Below are 24,172 nucleotides of genomic sequence, written 5' to 3'. Positions count from 1 at the left end.
CAATCAGTGTTTCTCACGGAGTTCAAAGCATGTGAATGCATCCAACTGGTATTTACGACATCACAACTAATAACTTTCCCGCTTGGTTATGAATGCAGCATCAATATACACTACATGACCAAGAGTATGTGGACACCTGCTTGTCGAACGTCTCATTCCAAAATCATGGAAATTAATATGGAGTTTGCTCCTATAACAGCCTCCACTCTCATTGGAAGGCTTTCCACTAGATGTTTGAACATTGTTGTGGGGACTTGCTTCCATTCAGCCACAAGCGCATGAGTGAGGTCGGCACTGATGTTGGGCAATTAGGCCAGACTCGCAGTCGGCGTTCCAATTCATCCCAAAGGTGTTCAACGGGGTTGAGGTCAGGGCTCTGTGCAGGCCAGTCAAGTTCTTCCACACTGATCTCAACAAACAATTTCTGTATGGACCTTGCTTTGTGCACAGGGCCATTGTCATGATGTAAAAGGAAAGGGCCTTCCCCAAACTGTTGCCACAAAGTTGGAAGCACAGAATCGTCTAGAATGTCATTGTATGCTGTAGCGTTAAGATTTCCCTTCACTGGATCCAAGGGGCCTAGCCCGATTCATGAAAAACAGCCCTAGACCATTATTCTTCCTCCACCAAACTTTACAGTTGGCACTGTGCATTGGGGCAGGCAGCGTTCTTCTGCAATCCGCCAAACCCAGATTTGCCCGTCAGACTGCCATATGGTGAAGCATGATTCATCACTCCAGAGAATGCATTTCCACTGCTCCAGTGTCTAATGGCGGCAAACTTTACACTACCCCAGCCGATGCTTGGCATTGCGCATGGTGATCTTAGGCTTGTGTGCGACTGCTCGGCTATGGAAACCCATTTCATGAAGCTCCTGACTAACCGTTATTGTGCTGATGTTGCTTCCAGAGGCAGTTTGGAACTACATAGTGAGTGTTGCAACCGGGGACCACTTCCCGGCTGAGCCATTGTTGCTTCTAGATGTTTCCACTTCACAATAACAGCACTTACAGTTGACTGGGGCAGCTCTAGCAGGGCAGAAATTTGATGAACTGACTTGATGGAAAGGTCACATCCTATGACGGTGCCACATTGAAAGTTACTGAGCCCTTCAGTAAAGCCATTCTACTGCCAATGTTTCTCTATGGAGATTGCATGGCTGTGTGCTCAATTGTATACACCTGTCAGCAACTGGTGTACCTTAAATAGCAAAATCCACTAATTTGAAGGGATGTCCACATACTTTTGTATATATAGTGACCATAATTCTATCTTCCTTATTCCTGCTTACAAGCTGTTGCATGTGACAAATAAGATTTGATTTAGTGTAGCTATAAATCACTTAGTTAGCTGTGTTTACACAGGGAGCCCAATTCTGATGTTTTGCCCAATTATTGACAAAAGATCTGATCTGTTTGGTCAAAAGACCAATACTTTGGCAAAGGATACGATATGGGCTGCCAGTGTAAATGCAACCGTAGTTGCTGTGGGAATGACGAAAAAAAGAAAGTAAAAAATCTTCACACAAAGTTTCGGCAGATGGCAGCACCACTGAACATTGCTACCATTTCACGAGTATAAGCGGCGTATAGCCAATCATCGGTCGTTTTATTGCGCCTTTCACTAAAAGGCATTACCATTGGATCATTTTCTTCCGCGCTTTCCCTATACAAACAAGATGGCTGGGGTTGTTGAACTCCAGAAATTGAAGGTGAGAACTATTTAAAAAGGAATAAAATCCAATACATACGTAATTCCTTATAGTCTGGCATCGTGTAAAATGTCATTTACGTATTGTACGGTTTACTACTCCACTCACTAGATAATGTAGTTGTGCGGTAGTAATACTCCGTGTGATTTGCCTGCAAATGGAAGCTAGCTACCTTACACAGCTGTCTGCTAGTGTTAGCTAGCTAACATGCGCACGTTCGTTACTGTAAAACATGAAATAACCGAGAGCGTCGTTATTTGACCAGCTAGTTGCATGAATTAATTTAGCTAATAAATACATTTTACCTAGCAAAGTTATTGTATTCTTAGCTAGTTCTGGTAGCTACCTAGTTTGATTAATCAGGCTGTAATACACAATTGGTATATACAGCTTTTATAGCCGATTTATGCTTGGTCTGGCAATGCGAGCGGAAGCTCCGTACAGAGGGCGACACGATTGAGACGCCTCGGGTGGCTTGTGGAGGCCAAATCGAGCTTTGCACGGCGATGCTTCCTCTTCCTCTAGGAGGTTTAACGGCGGTTGGCATCCAATAAATGTTGGATTACCGCCACCTACTAGACTGAAATATAGATCCCTTTAATGTTGCTTGAAAAAAAAAACATAAATACCATACCATCTAATGCTACACACACACACAGAACAAAAACATACTCCACTATTTAAACATATTTAGTCCTACTTCAGGCCAACAGTCTGAAAGTATGGAATACCACCACTTAACAGGCTCCTGAGTGGTGCAGTGGTCTAAGACACTGCATCCAGGCGGTATCACATCCGGCTGTGATAGGGAGGCGCACAATTGGCCCAGCGTCGTCCAGGTTAGGATTTGGCAGGGATAGGCTGTCATTGTAAATACGAATTTGTTCTAAACTGACTTGCCTGGTTAAATAATAAAATGAACACCCTGTCAAGTCTCTCTGCAGCTGCCACCAGAACCTCTTTTCCGCAACTTAAATTCCATCCCTGCAGTACAGTTAATATAAATGCCAAAAATACAATCTTAGTGAAACATATCACTTGTTAGTTTATCCACCTGTACTGGTACATAATTACTAGTCACACCACTCCTCAGGATCCCTCCCACTTGACCCATCTTCCTCAACTTTCTTCACTGCCTCAGCATATGACAACTTCTGCATGACTCTAACCCTGGAAAACTCAACCTGCTTCTCTTGCACGGGACATTTCTGATCCCCAGCCCCATGGGCAGCCCTACAATTAACACATACCAGTACTATCCCCAATGCTACACATTCCTTTGTCTCATGCCCTTCTGGACACTTCTCACACCTAGGAACCTCCCTCATACACACTGCTGCCACATGCCCATAAGGTTGACACCTGTAACAATGTAATGTATTTGGCACAAAAGCTCGTACAGGATAACTTATATATCCTAACATCACTTTGTCGGCCAAAGACTCAACATCAAAACTCAAAAGAACAGACTGACTCTTCTGTTTCACCACTCACACCACCCTGTCTGTGTCTCACCAAACGACGAGCATCACAAACACTGGAATCTTCCCCTCAGTTGGTCAGCTTTCACATTTACCGCTACCCCAGTAATCATTCCTTTCAATGGCAGCCTTTTCTTGAGAGCAAAACAAATCAATCTTTTGGCTCAGCCAAAAGGCAAGGGTCCATTTTTTCCCCCAAAACTTCACTCCTACTGTCAAAGACCCTTGGTGCAAGCCTCAGCCTCTGAGAACTTCACCACACCTATCATTTCTCCTCCTGTCTTCAACTCACTCTGCTTACACTTCCTACCATTCTTTAACAAACCATCTCCCCTTTTCTGAAATTTTTCCTGACTCAAGTTCACCCTCTTCCTCCCTCTCTCTCTTAGATCTCCTCTGCCTCTTTTTCCCTCCATTCCTCCTCCGTATTCCAAGTATACATCTCCTTATGATAATACTGCACTTCTCCTGACATGCATCTTGTTCTTGCCTTGTCAAGGGATGCCATTTAACTGGCTGTCACCATCTCTGTACAATCAGCACGAACCCCTCTGGATGTAGCATTCAACAGTGCATCCCACTTGTAAAGCAGCTTCTTCATCTTGATGCTCTTCTTTTTCAATAGCGACCGAAGCCCATTTCAATTTCAAACAAGCGTGCTCTCTTTCTCCCGGATTCCTTGATTTGCTTGCTCAGACTCTGTGCCACCCGGTCATGCTCCTTCCCGGAAATCCCGTACGGCGATGACTTGTGTCTCCCACATTTTGTAGCAATGTGGAGGGCTCCGTATAGCTCCACATTGACATGATTGTTTGACGGTAGGTGAGCTCGGTAGGGCCTGAATGAACACAAACTCACTTTCTTGACAACAGCTCTGCCCTGTTACCCAAAGCGCAAGAAGTATGAATTCTCTGGCCAGTGGTGTAAAGTACTTAAGTGTCAATACTTTAAAGTACAACTTAATTCGTTTTTTGGAGTACTTTACTATGTATATTTTTGACAACTTTTACTTCACTACATTCTTAAATAATATAATGTACTTTTTACTCTATGCATTTTCCCTGACACCCAAAAGTACTCATTCCATTTTTAATACTTAGCAGGACATGAAACTTGTCCAATTCACACAATTATCAAGAGGTCATCCCTACGGCCTCTGTTCTGGTGGACTCAATAAACACATGCTTCGTTTGTAAATTGTGTATGAGTGTTGAAGTGTGCTCCTGGCTATCTGTAAACAAACAAAAAATGACATTTGTGCTGTCTGGTTTGCTTAATATAAGTAATTTGAAACGATTTATACTTGTTCTTTTAATACTTAAGTGTATATTAGCAATAACATGTACTTTTGATACTTAAGTATATTTAAACCAAATACTTTTAGACTTTTACTGGGTGACTTTTACTTGAGTCATAATCTATTAAGGTATCTTTACTTTTACTCAAGTATGACAATTTAGTATTTTTTCCACAACTGAACGTATCACCATAAATGCTGTATGGCCAATGCAGAAAACAGATTAACCGTACAGAGCCTTTAACACCTCATGTCCACCAGATGCATCGAAGTCTTTGCAGCGGAAATCATTCATCGTCAATGGTATAGTCCACAAAGATACGTTGGGAATGCCGCACTAGGCTGCAATGTGTTCTGTGTACCGCATACGTAAATTTTTTTTCAACTACTGGTTGCTTTACTGTGCGGTTGTACAAACGAAGGTACACACAGACTTTTAGCTAGTTGAAAAGTGAAGAACGTGTGTCAAGTACGGAAAATGCAGGCGTGACATCCAGCAAAACAAAACTCATATGCACCTGGTGGACATCGTGTGTTAGCTCTTGAAAACTGCCTTCTCCCTTGCCTGGAAACCCAATTGCATTGAGTTTTACGTCAGGCAGAAGGTATGTTTCCAATGGCTGCATTGTTGTGCCAAAACTCTTTACTTATGTGGTAGCCATGTTATTATGACTGATTTAGTAATTTTTTTTGTAGTTGACCTTTTTCTATAAATACAATCAATGTTAATTGTATTATATGCATACGCTCTTCACTAAAAGTCTTCTACATTTGTCGACCCTACCTTCTTCAGTTGGCTGAGCTCAAGCAGGAGTGTGCTGTGAGGGGATTGGCCGTGAAAGGAAACAAAGGTGACCTTATTGGCCGGTTGCAGGCGTACCTTGAGGAGCATGGTATGATGGACTTGTCTTTCTTCCACTAACACTTACTCTTTTCTTACCAGCACTGATTGTAAAATGTAGCCTAAATTAGTAAAAAAAATACAAATAATCAATGACGTACGAAGGCATAATGTTCCCCTGCCCTGTGAATGATGTGATGGGGAGTTCAATTCCAATTATTAGCATAATGTATTGTCATGTTTAGGTGTCGGTATGTCTGTGGTTTTTTATTTTTGCTCAGTAACAAACACTTTCCCTAATATCGACATTTCTCTTGATTTGTTTCTGAACTCAGCTTAACAAAACCACTGCAATATAAACCTTACTCTTTCTTGGATGTTATCATGAAATGTCTTGATTTCTCCAATAACTGAACCTTGGTTGGTTAGATGTATGTAGCATTATTCTCTCCAACAGATGGGGTATACATTCTCTTCTGTACTATGCTCGGTTAAATATTCTTGTTTTTACAGCCAATTTGTCTTGAAAATGTGAGAAACATTTTGTATTTGACCTTTTATGTTCCAGAAGATGAGGTGAACGAAGAGGAGGTTTTGGGAGAGTTGGAGGTAAGCATGTGAAACATGTTTAATAAAAATATGATTGTTTAAAGCTGACTTATTTTTTCAGAATATTTTACTCTTATAATATTTCAGAATATTTAAAATTGTGCTGATTACATGCTTGGTGTATATTTACAGGACAATCCTAAAGAGGAGGAAATCAGTGAAACACCTGCAGAAGTGGCAGTAGAAAAGGCAGCTGTACCTGAAAAGTCAGTACTCTATTTGTTACTCAAACCTACCTATGGGATGTTTCATGTCCTAATGACTGATGGTTATTATGTGATTGAAGTGGGCATAGCCTAATCATTGTTATTGTGATTCTCATGGCAAATTCAGCAGTTTTTCAACATGTTAAGATAAAGTTTGATGTTGGCACCTTCCTTTTTTAGTCTTTGAATGTCAGTCATGATCAATTTATGTTGTTATACGGTATGTACAAGATGTCTTTGGGGGATTATTTCACTGGACGTGCAGTGGATTGTTTTTAACCAATAGAGGGCAGGCTAGGTTTACAAAGTTTTCCACTAGATAGTTTATTCAACTTTACATTTTGTCTTGCTTTAGGGATGCTGAGAAGAAAGTTGTAAAAATCACTGCCCCATCAGTTGCGGATGAGGTATGTAGTACAGTATTCTAATTGTGTGCATGATGCACACAATAACTGCATTAAATAGCTAGATTTAAAATCTTGTTTTCCACAATGTTCTACTCATCAGCTCTGGGTCGTTCCATTTCATTTCAATCAGTTTTGACTCAGCCCATTTGATCTGACTGAAACTTTCTATATATATTTGCCCATGGTCGAAGTGGTCAGAAAGTGACTTTTTGGAACTGAAAGCCAAGACATTTAGGTGATGGAGGTGCTAAAAAGTCACTCATTTTGCATACCCCACCCTACCATGAGACATCCATGTCTTCATCAGTGGAAAAGATAAACAGTTGAGTTTTATATAATTTAAAAGCTTACAAACGGTTGTCAAGCAATTTAATAATTTATAGATAAATAAAATAAACATTCATTTTTTTTCTCCTTTAACATCAATTACCTAAAGTCAGATGTTTTCATTTTCCCATATTTTGTAGATTAGACCCTATTTTATGAAATCTCAGGGGTTTGTGTTGTGCCTGCCTTCGGTTGAGACACAGCATACTCTTGAATACAGGGTGGGTAAAATTTAAATAATAGAAATATAATTCATAGAATGGACATATCCCTTTAGACTAGAGGTCGACCGATTAATGTTACGCGAATGCAGTAAGCAAAGGTAAGTTGCTAACTAGCATTAAACTTATCTTATAAAAAACAATCAATCATAATCACTAGTTAACTACACATGGTTGAGGATATTACTAGATATTATCTAGCGTGTCCTGTGTTGCATATAATCTGACTGAGCATACAAGTATCCGACTGAGCGGTGGTAGGCAGAAGCAGGCGCATAAACAGTCATTCAAACAGCAATTTATTGCGTTTTGCCTGCAGCTCTTCGTTGTGCGTCAAGCATTGCGCTGTTTATGACTTCAAGCCTATACAACTCCCGAGATGAGGCTGGTGTAACCGAAGTGAAATGGCTAGCTAGTTAGCGCGCGCTAATAGCGTTTCAAACGTCACTCGCTCTGAGCCTTCTAGTAGTTGTTCCCCTTGCTCTGTATGGGTAACGCTGCTTCAAGGGTGGCTGTTGTCGTTGTGTTGCTGGTTCGAGCCCAGGGAGGAGCGAGGAGAGGGGCAGAAGCTATACTGTTACACTGGCAATACTAAAGTGCCTATAAGAACATCCAATAGTCAAAGGTTAATGAAATACAAATGGTATAGAGGGAAATAGTCCTATAATTCCTATAATAACTACAACCTAAAACTTCTTACCTGGGAATATTGAAGACTCATGTTAAAAGGAAGTACCAGCTTTCATATGTTCTCATGTTCTGAGCAAGGAACTGAAACGTTAGCTTTCTTACATGGCACTTTTACTTTCTTCTCCAACACTTTGTTTTTGCATTATTTAAACCAAATTGAACATGTTTCATTATTTACTTGAGGCTAAATTGATTTTATTGATGTATTATATTAAGTTAAAATAAGTGTTCATTCAGTATTGTTGTAATTGTCATTATTACAAATACATAAAAATAAAAAAAATTGGCCAATGAATCGGTATTTTCTTTTTTGGTCCTCCAATAATCGATATCGGCGTTGAAAAATCATAATCGGTCAACCTCTGCTTTCGACTAAGGGCTGTGTCAGTCATGACATTTTCTTCAGCCGGTTATTGTCATTCAAAAAGACTGCTGGTCTCATGGTAATTGACAGTTAATGAACAAAAACACATTTAGCAGCTCTATGCATATAAGCCACTGATACGCACCTTTGGAACATCTAGATGAATTATTTTTTTTGAAAGTCTTACAAATTATTTTAATATACACCATCACAAAAAAACATTATTTTATACCGGTCTAAAGAAACGTTATGATACAAAGAAAATGTATTTCAGAAGTAAATAATGAGTTGGCCTACTGTGCGTTATCTGGATATGTGCCATTCCATAGGCTTTTAGGCTTGTTCGTTTAGCAGACAAGATATGCTTATATGTCCCGTGCCATTATTTAGTATTATATTATATGATTTTATAGTAGGAATAATATAATTTAACTTTGCAGAATAAAATAGAAAATATATTTTTCCCATTCCAGAGTGCACATATGAAGTGGCTATGTTGAGCGTAAAAGTGATAATTTGAAACAGGTCCTATATGCTAGATTTAGAGTTATTTGGCCACTTTAGTTGTGAATGATACAAACTTTTAGAATGTCTAGAAATCAGAACATACAGTATATGGGCTGCATGGCGCGACTATAGGCTATTGATGAAGTCCCCCAAAAAGTTTGCACTCTGTTCTTTGCCTCAAGTTGCATACGCGGTTCTCTCATAAAGTGATCATATACTGAACAAAAATAAGAACGCAACAAGCAAAAAATTATGATTTTGTTGAGTTTCAGTTCATATAAGGAAATCAGTCAATTGAAATAAATATATTAGGCCATAATCTATGGATTTCACATGACTGGGCAGGGGGCGCAGCCATGAGTGTGCCTGGGAGGGCATAGGCCCACCCACTTGGGAGCCAGGCATCCCCACTGGGGAGCTAGGCCCAACCAATCAGAATTAGTTTTTCCCCACAAAAGGGATTTATTACAGACAGAATTACTCTTCAGTTTCATCAGCTGTCCGGGTGGCTGGTCAATCCCGCAGGTGAAGAAGCTGAATATGGAGGAGTTGGGTTGGTGTGGTCTGTGGTTGTGAGGCCGGTTGGACGTACTGCCAAATTCTCCAAAACGACTTATGGTAGAAAAATTAACATTAAATTATCTGGCAACAGCTCTGGTACACATTCCTGCAGTCATCATGCCAATTGCACGCTCCCTCAGAACTTGATACACCTGTGGCATTGTGTTTTGTAACAAAACTGCACATTTTAAAGTGACCTTTTATTGTCTCCAGCACAAGGTGCACCTGTGTAATGATCATGCTGTTTAATCAGCTTCTGGATATGCCACACCTGTCAGGTGGATGGATTATCTTGGCAAAGGAGAAATGCTCACTAACTGAGATGTAAACAAATATGTGCACAAAATTTGAGCGAAATAAGCCTTTTGTGCGTATGGAACATTTATGGGATCTTTTATTTCAACTCATGAAACATGGGACCAACACTTTTACATGTTGTTTTATATTTTTGTTCAGTATATTTTCACCCATCAGACTAGTCTCAATTTAATCTTGTCTTTACTAATATGTTCAATTAATTTAGATTTAAAATAGTCAATTATCAAAGGGGCAAGGTAAAACAAATACATGTCATCAGTATGCACTCGAATAGCGAATGGAGACTGCTTAGTTTTTTTCTATTTGGGTAGCGTACTCTGGTTATTTCACTCCATGCATCATTCACTGTTTGAGGATGCAGCCTCTTGCTCAGCAACGTTATATTCCTCCCAAACGCTGAATGCCATGGGTTCTCCAAACCTGTTCCTGCAGCTACCCAGTGCTTAATTTTGGAATTGAGTGAAATCTATTCAGGAACATCGATAGTAACATGTTTTCCCAACAAAACATATTTCACCAAACTGTTGACAGCCCCTCTGTGTGCTCGAGAAGGAAATTAAGGCGAGATAAATGGAAATGCACTGTGGTGGGATATTCTGTACCTAAAGGTATTCATTATATATTCAAAAACAAATGTACTATAATTGTAGGCTAACCCTGTAAGCCGACCTGCAAAATCAATAAACTAACAGCATCGCCTAGTCCTAGGCCTACATGTTCTCTCCCAGACTCATGGATAGAACGTTTGGAGGATAGCATAACGTAGCCAACCAGTCTATCAAATATGCATAATTATACAGTCCACACTAAAAGAAGATTACTAGAATTTGTTTTATTTTGGAGTATAGGCTAGACCAATTATGTAAAGATATCTTAGATATCTTGAGCTCATGTATAGGCCTATGGGTATACATAAGCTCTAATACGCCTTTTGGGTGTTTTTAATTCATCATCACCTTTAGAATGCACTGCCCATTTCGTTGTGTTATGCTTTGAAACAACATCCACAACGACCATGTTTTCCACTCAGTTTCAACCTATTGATCAATATGAAGAAAAAGTACAATCACACTGAGGTGAGTTTTAAAAGCAAGGAACTGTTTTGATGATGTGATTTATGATTTCATTTACACTGTCAGAGTGGTTAGAGGGACAATAGAGCCCTTAGTACCAGGCCATTAGCGACCTGATGGTCATTAGAGAGTTGGGTACTACCAATGTATGTCATGTGGAATTTTACTGCGGTCATAACTCATGACCGCAGGTGTGGTGGTAATATGGTCACCGCAACAGCCCTACTGCAATTTATTTCGTACATCATTAACATTTTAATTGAGTACACATTTTTACCTCTAATTACTACCACAATGATGGCCACCGGTCCACCCACAGTCGAATGTCAACTTAAATGGTAATGTATAGTCCGTTATCTGTATAGCGTATTCGGAAAGTATTGAGACCTCTTCACTATTTTCTTATGTTACAGCCTTTATTCTAAAATGGATTAAATTGAGGGAAAAAACGATCTACACACACAACCCCATAATGACAAAGCAAAAACAGTTTTTTAGAAATGTTTGCAATCAACTGAAATATAACATTTACATAAGTGTTCAAACCTTTTACTCAGTACTTTGTTGAAGCACCTTCGGCAGGGATTACTCTCAAGCTCTGTCAGGTTGGATGGGGAGCCTTGATGCACAACTTTTTTCAGGTCTCTCCATAGATGTTCGATCGGGTTCAAGTCCGGCCTCTGGCTGGGCCACTCAAGGACATTCAGAGACTTGTCCCGATGCCACTCCTGTGTTGTCTTGGCTGTGTGCTGAGGGTTGTTGTCCTGTTGGAAGGTGAACCTTTGTGCCTGTCTGAGGTCCTTAGCATTCTGGAGCAGGTTTTCATCAAGGATCTCTCTGTAATTTTGCTCCGTTCATTTTTCCCTGGATCCTGGCTAGTCTCCCAGTCCCTGCCGCTGAAAAACATCCCCACAGCATGATTCTGCCACCACCATGCTTCTCCGTGGGGATGTTTCCAGGTTTCCTCTAGACGTGATGCTTGGCATTCAGGTCAAAGAGTTCAATCTTGGTTTCATCAGACCAGAGAATCTTGAGTCCTTTAGGGGTCTTTTGGCAAACTCCAAGCGGGCTATCAAATCCAATCAGATTTTATTTGTAACATGTGCCGAATACAACAGGTAATGAAAGGCTTTCTTACAAGCTCTTAACCAACAATGCTTTAATAAGTTAAGAAAGCAAAGTGTTAAATAGAAAATAAAAGTAACAAATAATTCAACAGCTGAAGTAAAATAGCAAACGAGGCAACATACAGAGGTACCAGTACAGAGTCAATGTGCGGGGGGCACCGGTTAGTTGAGGTAATTAAGGTAATATGTACATGTAATTATAGTTAAAGTGACTGTGCATAGATTATAAACAGAGAGTAGCGGCAGCGTAAAAGAGGGTTCTGGGTAGCCCTTTGACTAGCTTTTCAGTAGTCTTATGGCTTGGGGGTAGAAGCTGTTAAAGAAGCCTTTTGGACCTTGACTTGGCGCTCCTGTACCGGTTGCTGTGCGGTAGCAGAGGGAACAGTCTATGACTAGGGTTGCCGGAGTCTTTTAATCTGGCCACTCTACCATAAAGGCCTGATTGGTGGAGTGTTGCAGAGATGGTGGTCCTTCTAGAGGGTTCTTCCATCTCGACAGAGGAGCTCTGAGTGACCATTCTTGGTCACCTCCCTGACCAAGGCCCTTCTCCTCTGATTGCTCATTTTGGCTGGGCGGCCAATTCTAGGGTTCGGGTCTTGGTGGTTCTAAACTTATTCCATTTAAGAATGATAGAGGCTAATGTGTTCTTGGGGACCTTCAATGCTGCAGAATTTTTTTGTACCATTCTCCAGATCTGTGCCTTGACACAATCCTGTCTGAGCTCTACAATTCCTTCGATCTAATGGCTTGGTTTTTGTTCAGGACCTTTATGTAGGCAGGTGTGTGCCTTTCCAAATCATGTTAAATCAATTTAATTCACCACAGGTTTACTCCAATAAAGTTGTAGAAGCCTCTCAAGGATGATCAATTGAAACAAGATGCACCTGGGCTCAATTTCGAAGTCTCATAGCAAAGGGGCTAAATACTTATGTAAATAAGGTATTTCTGCTTATTTTTTACGAATTTGCAAAAATGTCAACCTGTTTTTGCTTTGTGATTATGGAGTATTGTGTGTAGAATGATTAGATTGAGGAAATCAAACAATTTAATAAATTTTAGAGTAATACGGCTGTAATGTAACAAAATGTGGGAAAGTGAAGGGGTCTGAATACTTTCTGAATGCACTGTATTTATATTATTTCAATAGGTTTCCTATGGAGGATTGACAGTATAATTTTTAATAAATGATATTCCCATTCAAGTCAACGTTCTCTGATGTGTGGACCTCCAACCGTCTTTGTGCTACCATTTAAAAGTTGACAGTTCAAATTTTTTTCTCCCATTTATTAGCCAAAATATGACTCCCACCTTGTATTCAAGAGCATGCTGTGTCTCAACCAATGGCGTGCACAACACAAAACACCAGATGATGTAAAATAGGGTCTAATCTACAACATATGTGAAAATGAAAACATATACCAAAGATAATTCAAGTTAAAGCTAAAAAAATAAATAAAAAATTATTAAACCATTTTTTTTCAAGAAATTATCAAATAGTTTGACAACCCTGTTTTGTAATCTTTTAAATTATATCAAACTCAACTGTTTATTTTTTCCAGTGATGAAGACATGCATGTCTGTCTCATGGTAGGGTGGGATATGCAAAATGGGTCAACTTTGACCAACTCTTTCTGGTAAATGTTTTGGCATTCAGGTCCAAAAACTACTTCTACCATTGGCAAATATGCATAGAATCTTTCATTCAAATCCAAAGGGGTTCGGTCAAAAAAGTTATTGAAATCAAATGGAATGACCCCTCTTGTAATTCACACTGTGTTGGAATGTGAAACTGATCTATTGTTGGGCTGACCGCAATAGGTCAACTGTTCGATTGTTTGGTTGTTAGGTTGTTGATCGACAAAGATTGTTTTCGTGCTCGACTTAAACAATCTTGGTCGACCGACAGCCTAACGACCAAACAATCGACCAGTCGACTAATATATACATTACAAGTTTGGACACATCTACTCATTACATGTATAATTATTGTAAAGACATCAAAACTATGTTGTAACCTGGAATGCTTTTCCAATAGTCTTGAAGGAGTTCCCACATATGTTAACCACTTGTTAGCTGCTTTTCCTTCATTCTGCGGTTCAACTCATCCCAAACCATCTCAATTGGGTTGAGGTCGGGTGATTGTGGAGGCCAGGTCATCGGATGCAGCACTCCATCACTCTCCTTATTGGTCAAATAGCCCTTACACAGCCTGGATGTGTGTTGGGTCATTGTCCTGTTGAACAACAAATGATAGTCCCACTAAGCGCAATCCTGATGGGATGGCGTATCGCTGCAGAATGCTGTGGTAGCCATGCTGGTTAAGTGTGTCTTGAATTCTAAATAAATCCCTGGCAGTGTCACCAGCAATGGACCCCCCCCCCACTATCACACCTCCTCCATGCATCACGGTGGGAACCACACATGCAGAGATTTTCCGTCTTACGAAGACACGTGGCTGGAACCAAAAATCTCAAATTTGGACTCGTCAGACAAAAGAACAGAAGAAAATGTCAATTTCAAAAGAAAATAATAGCATACTCTGTTGTCCTGATGTGGCTATGCCAAATGGCTGTGGGCGACTCTAGTTCATTTAGCAGACGAGATTGTCTTATAATTCCGTGGCGTTATTTATATTTTATAGTATGAAGAATACAATTGAACAAAGCTGAATAAAATATAATTATTTTCTCCAAACGATTTCAGGGAGTGCGCACATGCGGCTATTCTGTGTTGAGCGGTTAACAAAGAAATATGTACTCCTATATGCTTAATTTTGAGTTATTAATTTCACTTTAGTTCTTCAAACTTGGGCTATATGTTTTGATTTTAAAACATTGATTGTAAAGGCTATATGATGAGAGTAATGATGACTTGAAAAAAGTCACTTGAAAGGCATGAGCACTGATTTTGTTTTTTTGCGCAGGCTGTACACACGCCATCAGTCTCTCATTCACAATTTGACAAGCACTTGATAATGCTTCGAGTTTCACGGCGGCATCCCCTTTGTGGCCTTAATGCACCCTAAGAAAATCTATGCCTTTTTACGGAACACTAAAATAACACATCCTAGATCTGAATGAATGAAATATTCTTATTAAATACTTTTTTCTTTACATAGTTGAATGTGCTGATAACAAAATCACACAAAAATGATCAATGGAAATCAAATTTATCAACCCATTGAGGTCTGGATTTGGAGTCACACTCAAAATTAAAGTGGAAAACCACACTACAGGCTGATCCAACTTTGATGTAATGTCCTTAAACAAGTCAAAATGAGGCTCAGTAGTGTGTGTGGCCTCCACGTGCCTGTATGACCTCCCTACAACGCCTGGGAATGCTCCTGATGAGGTGGCGGATGGTCTCCTGAGGGATCTCCTCCCAGACCTGGACTAAAGCATCCGCCAACTCCTGGACAGTCTGTGGTGCAACGTGGCGTTGGTGGATGGAGCAAGACATGATGTCCCAGATGTGCTCAATTGGATTCAGGTCTGGGGAACGGGCGGGCCAGTCCATAGCATCATGCCTTCCTCTTGCAGGAACTGCTGACACACTCCAGCCACATGAGGAGACCTTTCCATTGTCTTGCATTAGGAAGAACCCAGGAGGAACCCAGGGCCAACTGCACCAGCATATGGTCTCACAAGGGGTCTGAGGATCTCATCTCGGTACCTAATGGCAGTCAGGCTACCTCTGGCGAGCACATGGAGGGCTGTGCGGCCCCCCCAAAGAAATGCCACCCCACACCATGACTGACCCACCGCCAAACCAGTCATGCTGGAGGATGTTGCAGGCAGCAGAACGTTCTCCACGGAGTCTCCAGCTTTCATCTGTGAAGAGCACAGGGCGCCAGTGGCGAATTTGCCAATCTTGGTGTTCTCTGGCAAATGCCAAACGTCCTGCACGGTGTTGGGCTGTAAGCACAACCCCCACCTGTGGACGTCGGGCCCTCATACCAACCTCATGGAGTCTGTTTCTGACCGTTTGAGCAGACACATGCACATTTGTGGCCTGCTGGAGGTCATTTTACAGGGCTCTGGCAGTGCTCTTCCTGCTCCTCCTTGCACAAAGGCGGAGGTAGCGGTCCTGCTGATGGGTTGTTGTCCTCCTACGGCCTCCTCCCCATCTCCTGATGTACTGGCCTGTCTCCTGGTAGCGCCTCCATGCTCTGGACACTACGCTGACAGACACAGCAAACCTTCTTGCCACAGCTCGCATTGATGTGCCATCCTGGATGAGCTGCACTACCTGAGCCACTTGTGTGTGTTGTAGACTCCGTCTCATGCTACCACTAGAGTGAAAGCACCGCCAGCATTCAAAAGTGACCAAAACATCATCCAGGAAGCATAGGAACTGAGAAGTGGTCTGTGGTCCCCACCTGCAGAACCACTCCTTTATTGGGGGTGTCTTGCTAATTGCCTATAATTTCCACCTGTTGTCTATTCCATTTGCACAACAGCATGTGACATTTATTGTCAATCAGTGTTGCTTCCTAAGTGGACAGTTTGATTTCACAGAAGTGTGATTGACTTGGAGTTACATTGTGTTGTTTAAGTGTTCCCTTTATTTTTTTGAGCAGTGTATATAATTCACAAGTGATAGGTGATAGGCACCTATCAGACTTATTGATTTAATCTTGTCTTTACATATACACTTTTTAAAAACATTTTTATTTAACCTTTATTTAACTAGGCAAGTCAGTTAAGAACAAATTCCTATTTACAATGAAGCCCTACCGACCAAACCCTCCCCTAACCTGGATGACACTGGGCCAATAGGGAAGTGCACTATCAGACTCCCGATCACGGCCGGTTGGGATCGAACCAGGGTTTATAGTGACGCCTCTAGCACTGCGATGCTGTGCCTTAGACCGCTGTGCCGCTCGGGAGCTCATATATATAAATAATATGTGACATTTGTTTTGATTTAGAATGGACCATTATCATGCACCTGTATCGAAACAACAGGGGCAACGGAAAAAATACACTTAAATAGCGAATGGAGGACGCTTTTCCCCATGGTTTATTTTCATGCCAGGCAGGTAGGCTGTACTCCTGTTGTAAATATAAGCAATGTGCTTAATATTAGGAAAGTTGAGAAATAAATATAGTAGGCGTAGCTGATGGGATCCTCACTCTGTTTTCTCACTCAATTACATAGCCTATAAAAATGTTGCGCAACATGAGCTCATGGGCTCTCATGAAGTGTTTGATTAGAATTTCAAATACATTAGCATTGATGTCAGAGTGATTAGAGAGACAATAGAGTGCTGAGCACCAGGCAGTTAGCAAGTTTGGTAGGTTACTAATAACCAGCAGCATCAGAGCTTGGAAAAGCCTAATTACATGACTAAACGGTCATGTGGAATTTGACTGCCTTCATGATTCGTGACTCCAGGTGTGGTGGTAATACGGTCACTGCAACAGCCCTATTCCTTTTCTGTGGCGTTCCTCATGACAGCCAGTTTCATCATAGGGATTAATGGTTTTTACGACTGCCCTTGAAACTTTCAAAGTTCTTGAAATGTTCTGCATTGACTGACCTTCATGTCTTAAAGTAATGATTGACTGTCGTTTCTCTTTGCTTATTTGAGCTGTTCTTTCCATAATATGGACTTGGTCTGTTACCAAATAGGCCCGTCTTCTGTATACCACCCCTACCTTGTCACAACACAACTGATTGGCTCAAACGCATTAAGAAGTAAAGAAATTCCACAATGAACTTTTAACAAGGCACACCTGTTAATTGTAGTTAATTACAGGTTACTACCTCCTGACGCTGGTTGAGAGAATGCCAAGAGTGTGCAAAACTGTCATCAAGGCAAAGGGTGGCTACTTTGAAGAATCTGAAATATATATATTTTGATTAGTTCAACACTTTTTTTGGTTACTATATGATTCCATGTGTTATTTCATAGTTTTGATGTCTTCACTATTATTCTACAATGTAGACAATAGTAAAAAATAAAGAAAACATTGAATGAGTAGGAGTGTCCAAACTTTTGACTGACTGGTACTGTATATACATATATTTATATTTGCGTTCATCTTGGTGAACTAGTGCTTTGCGGAGGCCTAGACTAAATGCCAGTTTATGCTTGATTGAAAAATGTGGTAGGTGGCTCCATATGTGTGACGGAATTGCGGAGCCTCCAGAGGCATGCAGTTGCCAAAGCGCCTCCCAAATGTTGTAACAATGCAGAGACCTCTGTATAGCGCCGCGTTGACATGGTTGGTTGATGGTAGGTGTGGGCGGTACATCATGTAGGAAAGACAAACTCTGCACTGCGAAGCGCAGGAAGTATGAATAGCCCGACTTTTGCTGAGTCCGTATCACTGTGATTGCTGCATGGCCAGTGCAGACGTCGGATTGATCATGCGCCCAGATGCACAATGCGCTACTCTCTTCAGAATGCGCTCTCTCCTGCCAATTTGTGCACATTCATTGTTTCTTAACTTCATTGTGTGAATTATTTGTGTTTTAATTGTTAGTGTATATCAATTCCTCATTACATATATTACCAGTAATACATTTACCGTTAATTCCTACCATTTCTAATCTACAATGTTTGTTACTTTGGTTACAGTAATTTCTGTTATCAATATTATTATTCCTGTCACATTATCACCCAGTGTGCACAACCTATGCTGCACTTGTGAGAAACAATTTTTGTCAATTTAGTCATTGTTTTTTGTTTTCAGCACTCCTGTAAATGTTGAGTAAGGATGCGCACGCATGGAAGAAGGCCTATAGGCTACCTGGCCTGCGCAAATGTAGACATGATGTGTAGGGTCTGATTTAGTATTTCTGATTGGCTTAATGCACCACTACTAATAACCTGTGGAGCTTCTCAAAGTAATGTTTTCTTCACCGCAAACAGTCTTATTTTTACATCCATTGAGAATTACAGTAGTTCCTCAATGTATTTAAAAAAACTTCCTATCTCTCTCCCTTTCGATAAGAACTCGTCATAAAATTGTCCTACCTGATTACTTCTTATCATTGCTTGAGTTGGACTGAAATACGTTCCGGTACTCATTTTGGGGGCAGTGACTATTTAGGTGCAGGAGCTCCACAATACTTTTGAGCCAATATTCTTTGAGGAACAGGTTTGAGGTTCCGGTACTCAGCTTCGGTGAGCTCCTGCCCAAGTCAAGCACTGCTTCTTATCCCTTGCGCAAATAGCCTACAGCTGTGTCTGTGCGCGGGAAACTCGTAGGGCCCAGAATATTTTATACAATGTTACAAGTTCGCTAGTAGCATGAATATTTAACTTGTATCTATTTGTATCCATCACAGAGGCTGCAGAAGAGGGCAGAGCGTTTCAACCTGCCTGCTACTGCTGATAGTAAGAAAGAGGCCCGCGCTGCCAGGTGAGCCCCTGGACCGAATTACACATTATAATGGATCATATGTTGACTTTAGATAAAACTAGGGTTATACATATTTTGGTTAAAACAAATGAGTTGTACTACAACCCTGGTTTTACGAAAGACGAACAAGTTCTTACTATGCTATAAGCGGTCTCCAGACAGCACCACTGAATAATCATTTATTAAATTTTTTGTGTTTTATCTCCCCTTTCCTCCCAAATTTCATCATATCAAATTATGATCGCTTAAACTCCACAACGGGCTCAGGAGACCTGAAGGTCGAGTAATGCATCTGCCAAAACATGACCCGCCAAACCGCGCTCAGTAACATCCGCCTGCTTAATGTGGACCAATGTGTCGGTGAAGACACAGTTCAACTAACGGCAGGCGCCCGGCCCGCCACAAGGAGTCGCTAGAGCACGATGAGCCAAGTAAAGCCCCCCCCCCCCCGGCCAAACCCTCCCCTGACCCAGACGACACTGGGCCAATTGTGCGCTGCCCTATGGGACTCCCGGGTTGTTGTTCAGAATGGAATACCAAAGAGGGCATTGTGTTGCACTTCGAGATGCGAACAGATCTACGTGTCTCCTCTGAACTGGCACCAAAACGCCTCTATCACCTGTGGGTGGATACGCCACTCTGCAGACTCTGGCTTGCCCCTCGACAATAGGTTCGCACCTGGATTCAATATACCTGGAATGTGCGTTGCTGACAGTGAGTGCAGGTGTGTGTGTATGCCCACAGCATGTATCCCGGATGCCACCTGGTGCATGGCCATTGAGCGGACTCCGCCCTGGCGATTGATGTATGAGGTCGAGCCCGGGGCCTGCAGAGCATGATAGCCTTGAAGGCTGCAGAGCCTTCCTGTTGCTGCTCAAATTTGTGTGTAATGGTCTCCACGAAAGGACCGAAGAGCCCAGATACTGTGACCGGAGCATTCAGCAGCATGTTCTTTTCTCGTTCTCAAATTAAATTAAATGAAGCTTTATTTCAGACAGAATGCAACGCAATGTGCTTTACAGGACAAAAACTAATAAAAAAACAATAAAAATAAAAGCTGCATTACGCTACATAACCAAAAGTATGTGGACACCTGCTCCTCGAACATCTCATTCCAAAATCATGGGCATTAATATGGAGTTGGTCTCCCCTTACTGCTATAATAGCCTCCACTCTTCTGGAAAGACTTTCCACTAGATGTTGGAACATTGCTGCCGGGACTTGTTTCCGTTCAGCCACGAGCATTATTGAGGTTGAGCCCTAATTGTTGGGCGATTAGGCCTGGCTGGCAGTCGGCATTCTAATTCATCCCAAAGGTGTTCGATGGGGTTGAGGTCAGGGCTCTGTGCAGGCCAGTCAAGTTCTTCAACACCAATCTCGACAAACCATTTCTGTATGGACCTCGCTTTGTGCAGGAGGGCATTGTCATGCTGAAATAGGAAAGGGCCTTCCCCAAACTGTTGCCACAAAGTTGGAGGCACAGAATCGTCTAGAATGTCTAGAACCAAGGGGCCTAGCCCGAACCATGAAAAACAACCCCAGACCATTATTTCTCCTCAACCAAACTTTACAGTTGGTGCTATCTATTCGGGCTGGTAGCGTTCTCCTGCCATCCACCAAACCAGATTGGTCTGTCGGACTGCCAGACGTTGAAGGGTGATTCATCACTCGAGAGTACGCGTTTCCACTGCTCCAGAGTCCGATGCCGGCAAGCTTTGTTTCCAGGGGCAGTTTGAAACTCAGTAGTGAGTGTTGCAACCAAGGACGGGCGTTTTATTTTTATTTTTTGCGCGCACTGCACGATTCATCACTCGGGGGTCCCTATCTGTGAGCTTTTATGGCCTACCACTTCGCGGCTGAGCTGTTGTTGCTCCTAGACGTTTCTATTTCATAATAACAGCACTTACAGTTGACCAGGGCAGAAATCTGATGAACTGACTTGTTGGAAAGGTGGTAATAGAAGAATCTTAAAATGTATTCTAAAACCCACAGGCAGCCAGTGCAAAAACCTTAAAATCGGTGTAGTGTGTGTTCTCCGTCTGTTCTTGGTCGGTGCCCGTTCTGCAGCATTCTTTGTTTCTGACATTTGAGTGAGGTTGAGCCACAAGTGGTGGTGTGTCACTACCGAGAATCCCATGATTCTGCCCACGTCCTAGGCAGAACACCTCATGTGTAGTGTGCCTTCCTGAGCTCGACGTACATCTCTGGAGTAGCCTGCCCTTCCATGTCCAGGAGGACCTGGGTCTGGAGGAGGACCATGATGTTCAGCATGGCTGCTGACTGGGCTACCTTGTAAGACTTCTCTTCCCGGTAAGCGGTAATGCGGCATGCTCTGGATGACAGCTGCGGCTTCTCAGCCTCACACCTCAACAGCCTCCGCGGCAAAGGCTTCTTCGTGCGGGGGCATGGCCAGATTCCCCAGCTCGGGCGATCCTGGTCCTGTGTCGATCCTGGACCATGAGTTGAAGCTCTGGATGGGAGAGGGTGTCTGTGGCTTCTCCCAGGACTGCCTCAACTCATTCCTGACATCTGTGAACAGGGGGCAGGGTCTGTGGGGGCTGGCTGGCTAGCCGGTGACTGACGGTGGGAAGTAAGCCCCTGCCAGCATGGTTTCAGGGGCTGGTTGTGGATTTGGCCAAGACAGGCATAGCTTAGTCACAGCCCTGCCCAGGACCTCCACCAGCTCCTTGTTGTAAGGATCCTTGTCAGAGATCCGACAGACAGCCGGCATCTCCACCTTGTCCTCCTCTATGTCACCCTTCATTCTGAGCCAGGATCTCCATTGGCGTTCCACTGGCTGGCATGGAAGTCTCTCAGCTCCCGGTGCGCTGCGTCCTCGAAAGAAGCAGCAATTTGGGGAAGGACAGAGCCTCCACCTCAGCCAAGTATTGGAGCGCCGCATCTCGGCCACTCGTCCATACACTCCTGTGGAGCTATATGGGAGGAGCTGGGTTGTGGAGAGGTATAGATCAGCTCCACTTGATGGCGAAGGGAAGGCAGGGGAAGCCTGGGGCGGTGGATACAGAAGGAGTCCGTAAGAGCCACCTCTGCATTCTCTGGTCCAAGGCATCGGGCACACTCTCCATGACCGTCCCTCCCCGACATGTGCGCCTTGTACGTTATTTCAGCCTGAGGAGAAAAATATTTTTTTAAACAGAAAAACCTGAATGAATCTGTCTGGTACCTACACTCAAAGCTTATGAACACTATTTGAGCGTGATTGGGAAAGCGATTTATAAAATATTTACCTCAGAATCCTTGGGTCTCCTCAAGTGCGACACGTTAGCTAGCTATATAGCTAGATGGACCATTAGCAAAGAGTGGGTAGCAAGCTAGCTGACTCCGGCTGCAAAACGGACCAACGCCGAAGGAATCTAAATCAAATCTAAAATATCTTCGCTGCTCGGTCGAATGCGTAGGCCGTCTGAAATTGAGAAGTTTAGACGGAAAAGATGAATTTACAGGTGATAAATGGTGGCTTTGATAAACAGTGGTGGCTGAATAAAGCAAGAGTGGCTGGGCAGTGCGTATTATACCCTCAGGGTATAATGAGTCATGGCCCGACGGGGCCAATCACTTCCAAGATGGGACTTATTCAGTGGTGCTGTCAGGAGACAGCTTATAGCATAGTAATAACTCAAGTTCGAAATGAAGTAAAAGCAGTCATGTACTGTTAATCTTGCATGTAGGCAATAGCAATGTTTCACACTTATGACCCCTTGATATCCTCAAATGTATGAAATATTGTGGTTGACAATCAAGTTTTGATCATTACTCAGTGAACAGTGTCAGGTAGTTATGTAAAAATAATATTTAATATACATATTTTATGTGGCAATAATCTACTCCAGGGTCAACTCATATTGGGCTGTCGAAAGGATAGTAAAATGGATGTTAAGAAGATGTAGGCTGTGAGAGTGAATATTAATTGAATTGATCTGATGTTTGTCAGATTTGGTTTACCGGCTCTATCACCGGCTTCCAAACCAGGTGAGTTGGATTTTCATAGGTTTTTCAGCATGACCAGTCAAAATTGTATGTTGTAATTCATGTATATTTTTTCTCTTTGTCTATTAGGTGCATCAGTTGCAAATAGTAAACTAACTGTGAGTATCAATGGGGTTCATATAATATATTTATTTTTCCTATTTCAACAATGCCTGCACATAAAATGGCACTTCACATAATCGGCACATTTACTGTAGGTTGCTGTGACAATGTTGGTGTTTCCCCTGTATTAGTTTGGCAAAATAATATGGAACAGGAAAAAATATAGAAAGGCTTTCCCAAAAACCTTCTCAATTAAAGGACCCCCCAGAGGAAGTATCCCCCTACTATTTTTAAGCAATTTTTTGTCCTAAAGAGGGAATGCACTTTTAGGTTCCACCTCCGAAGAATCACGAAGTCTACATATACATATTCACGAATTGGGTGTGGGAATTTCCATGTGGAGTTGATAAACATCAACAACAAGGCCACTGACAGCTGTCAGAGTATGTAGTTAACATGCTAACCTTATCTAGCTAGCTATCCTGCTAATTTTATATAGCTAGCTAATGTTATCTGTTGTTGCTGGGTTTTACTACACCGTATTCAAAAGACTAACCAGCTGGCTCTATTGCTGGTTCTGTAGATGGATTTATCATAATTTATTTAGGAAAACTTTGCCACAGATGGAAACCACTGGACAATCTTTGACTTCGCCATCTATTGTTTTTTCCAAAGTTTGGCATCTTCCATTTTTTATTTCTCCAAATAGGATAGCAGCCTACACCAGAAATAACTAATATTGATAACCATCTAGATGATACATAGCCTACATACAGTCTACTACTCAATGGGGAGGCCATGAACGGCAACACTGGGACACAGTGCCATTCGCTCCCGCTTGACAAGCACTACTGTCCGGCAATGGTGTGGGAAGTAGCTACCTAGTAGCCATTAGCCAATATCAGGGTGACTGTTACAGTAAGCACACGCATACGACAAATGAAGTAACAGTACACCCATCATAAAATACTTTTAATATAAAATAAACAATTGTCAGTTTTATAACTGA

The 24,172-nt window shown here is 42.0% G+C and overlaps 1 protein-coding gene across 2 annotated transcripts in view; it reads left to right on the top strand.

The window, feature by feature from the left end:
* Window positions 1–1,615: 1,615 nt before the first annotated feature.
* The window catches only part of LOC139370993 (SAP domain-containing ribonucleoprotein-like), a 64,698-nt gene continuing 42,141 nt past the window's right edge, over window positions 1,616–24,172 (top strand). The window contains exons 1-8 of one of the 2 annotated variants that reach the window (XM_071110952.1): window positions 1,616–1,711; window positions 5,283–5,382; window positions 5,902–5,939; window positions 6,072–6,145; window positions 6,501–6,552; window positions 19,040–19,113; window positions 23,066–23,103; window positions 23,191–23,219. In XM_071110952.1, coding sequence (XP_070967053.1) covers window positions 1,679–1,711; window positions 5,283–5,382; window positions 5,902–5,939; window positions 6,072–6,145; window positions 6,501–6,552; window positions 19,040–19,113; window positions 23,066–23,103; window positions 23,191–23,219 — 438 coding nt within the window. In that variant the 5' untranslated portion in view covers window positions 1,616–1,678. Of the gene's footprint in view, window positions 1,712–5,282; window positions 5,383–5,898; window positions 5,940–6,071; window positions 6,146–6,500; window positions 6,553–19,039; window positions 19,114–23,065; window positions 23,104–23,190; window positions 23,220–24,172 lie in introns of both variants that reach the window. The other variant, XM_071110951.1, reaches the window with a different exon arrangement.

Source organism: Oncorhynchus clarkii, chromosome 17 (assembly GCF_045791955.1).
Source record: "Oncorhynchus clarkii lewisi isolate Uvic-CL-2024 chromosome 17, UVic_Ocla_1.0, whole genome shotgun sequence".
Classification (NCBI taxonomy): domain Eukaryota; kingdom Metazoa; phylum Chordata; class Actinopteri; order Salmoniformes; family Salmonidae; genus Oncorhynchus; species Oncorhynchus clarkii.
This window is presented reverse-complemented; position numbering and strand designations above follow the sequence as displayed.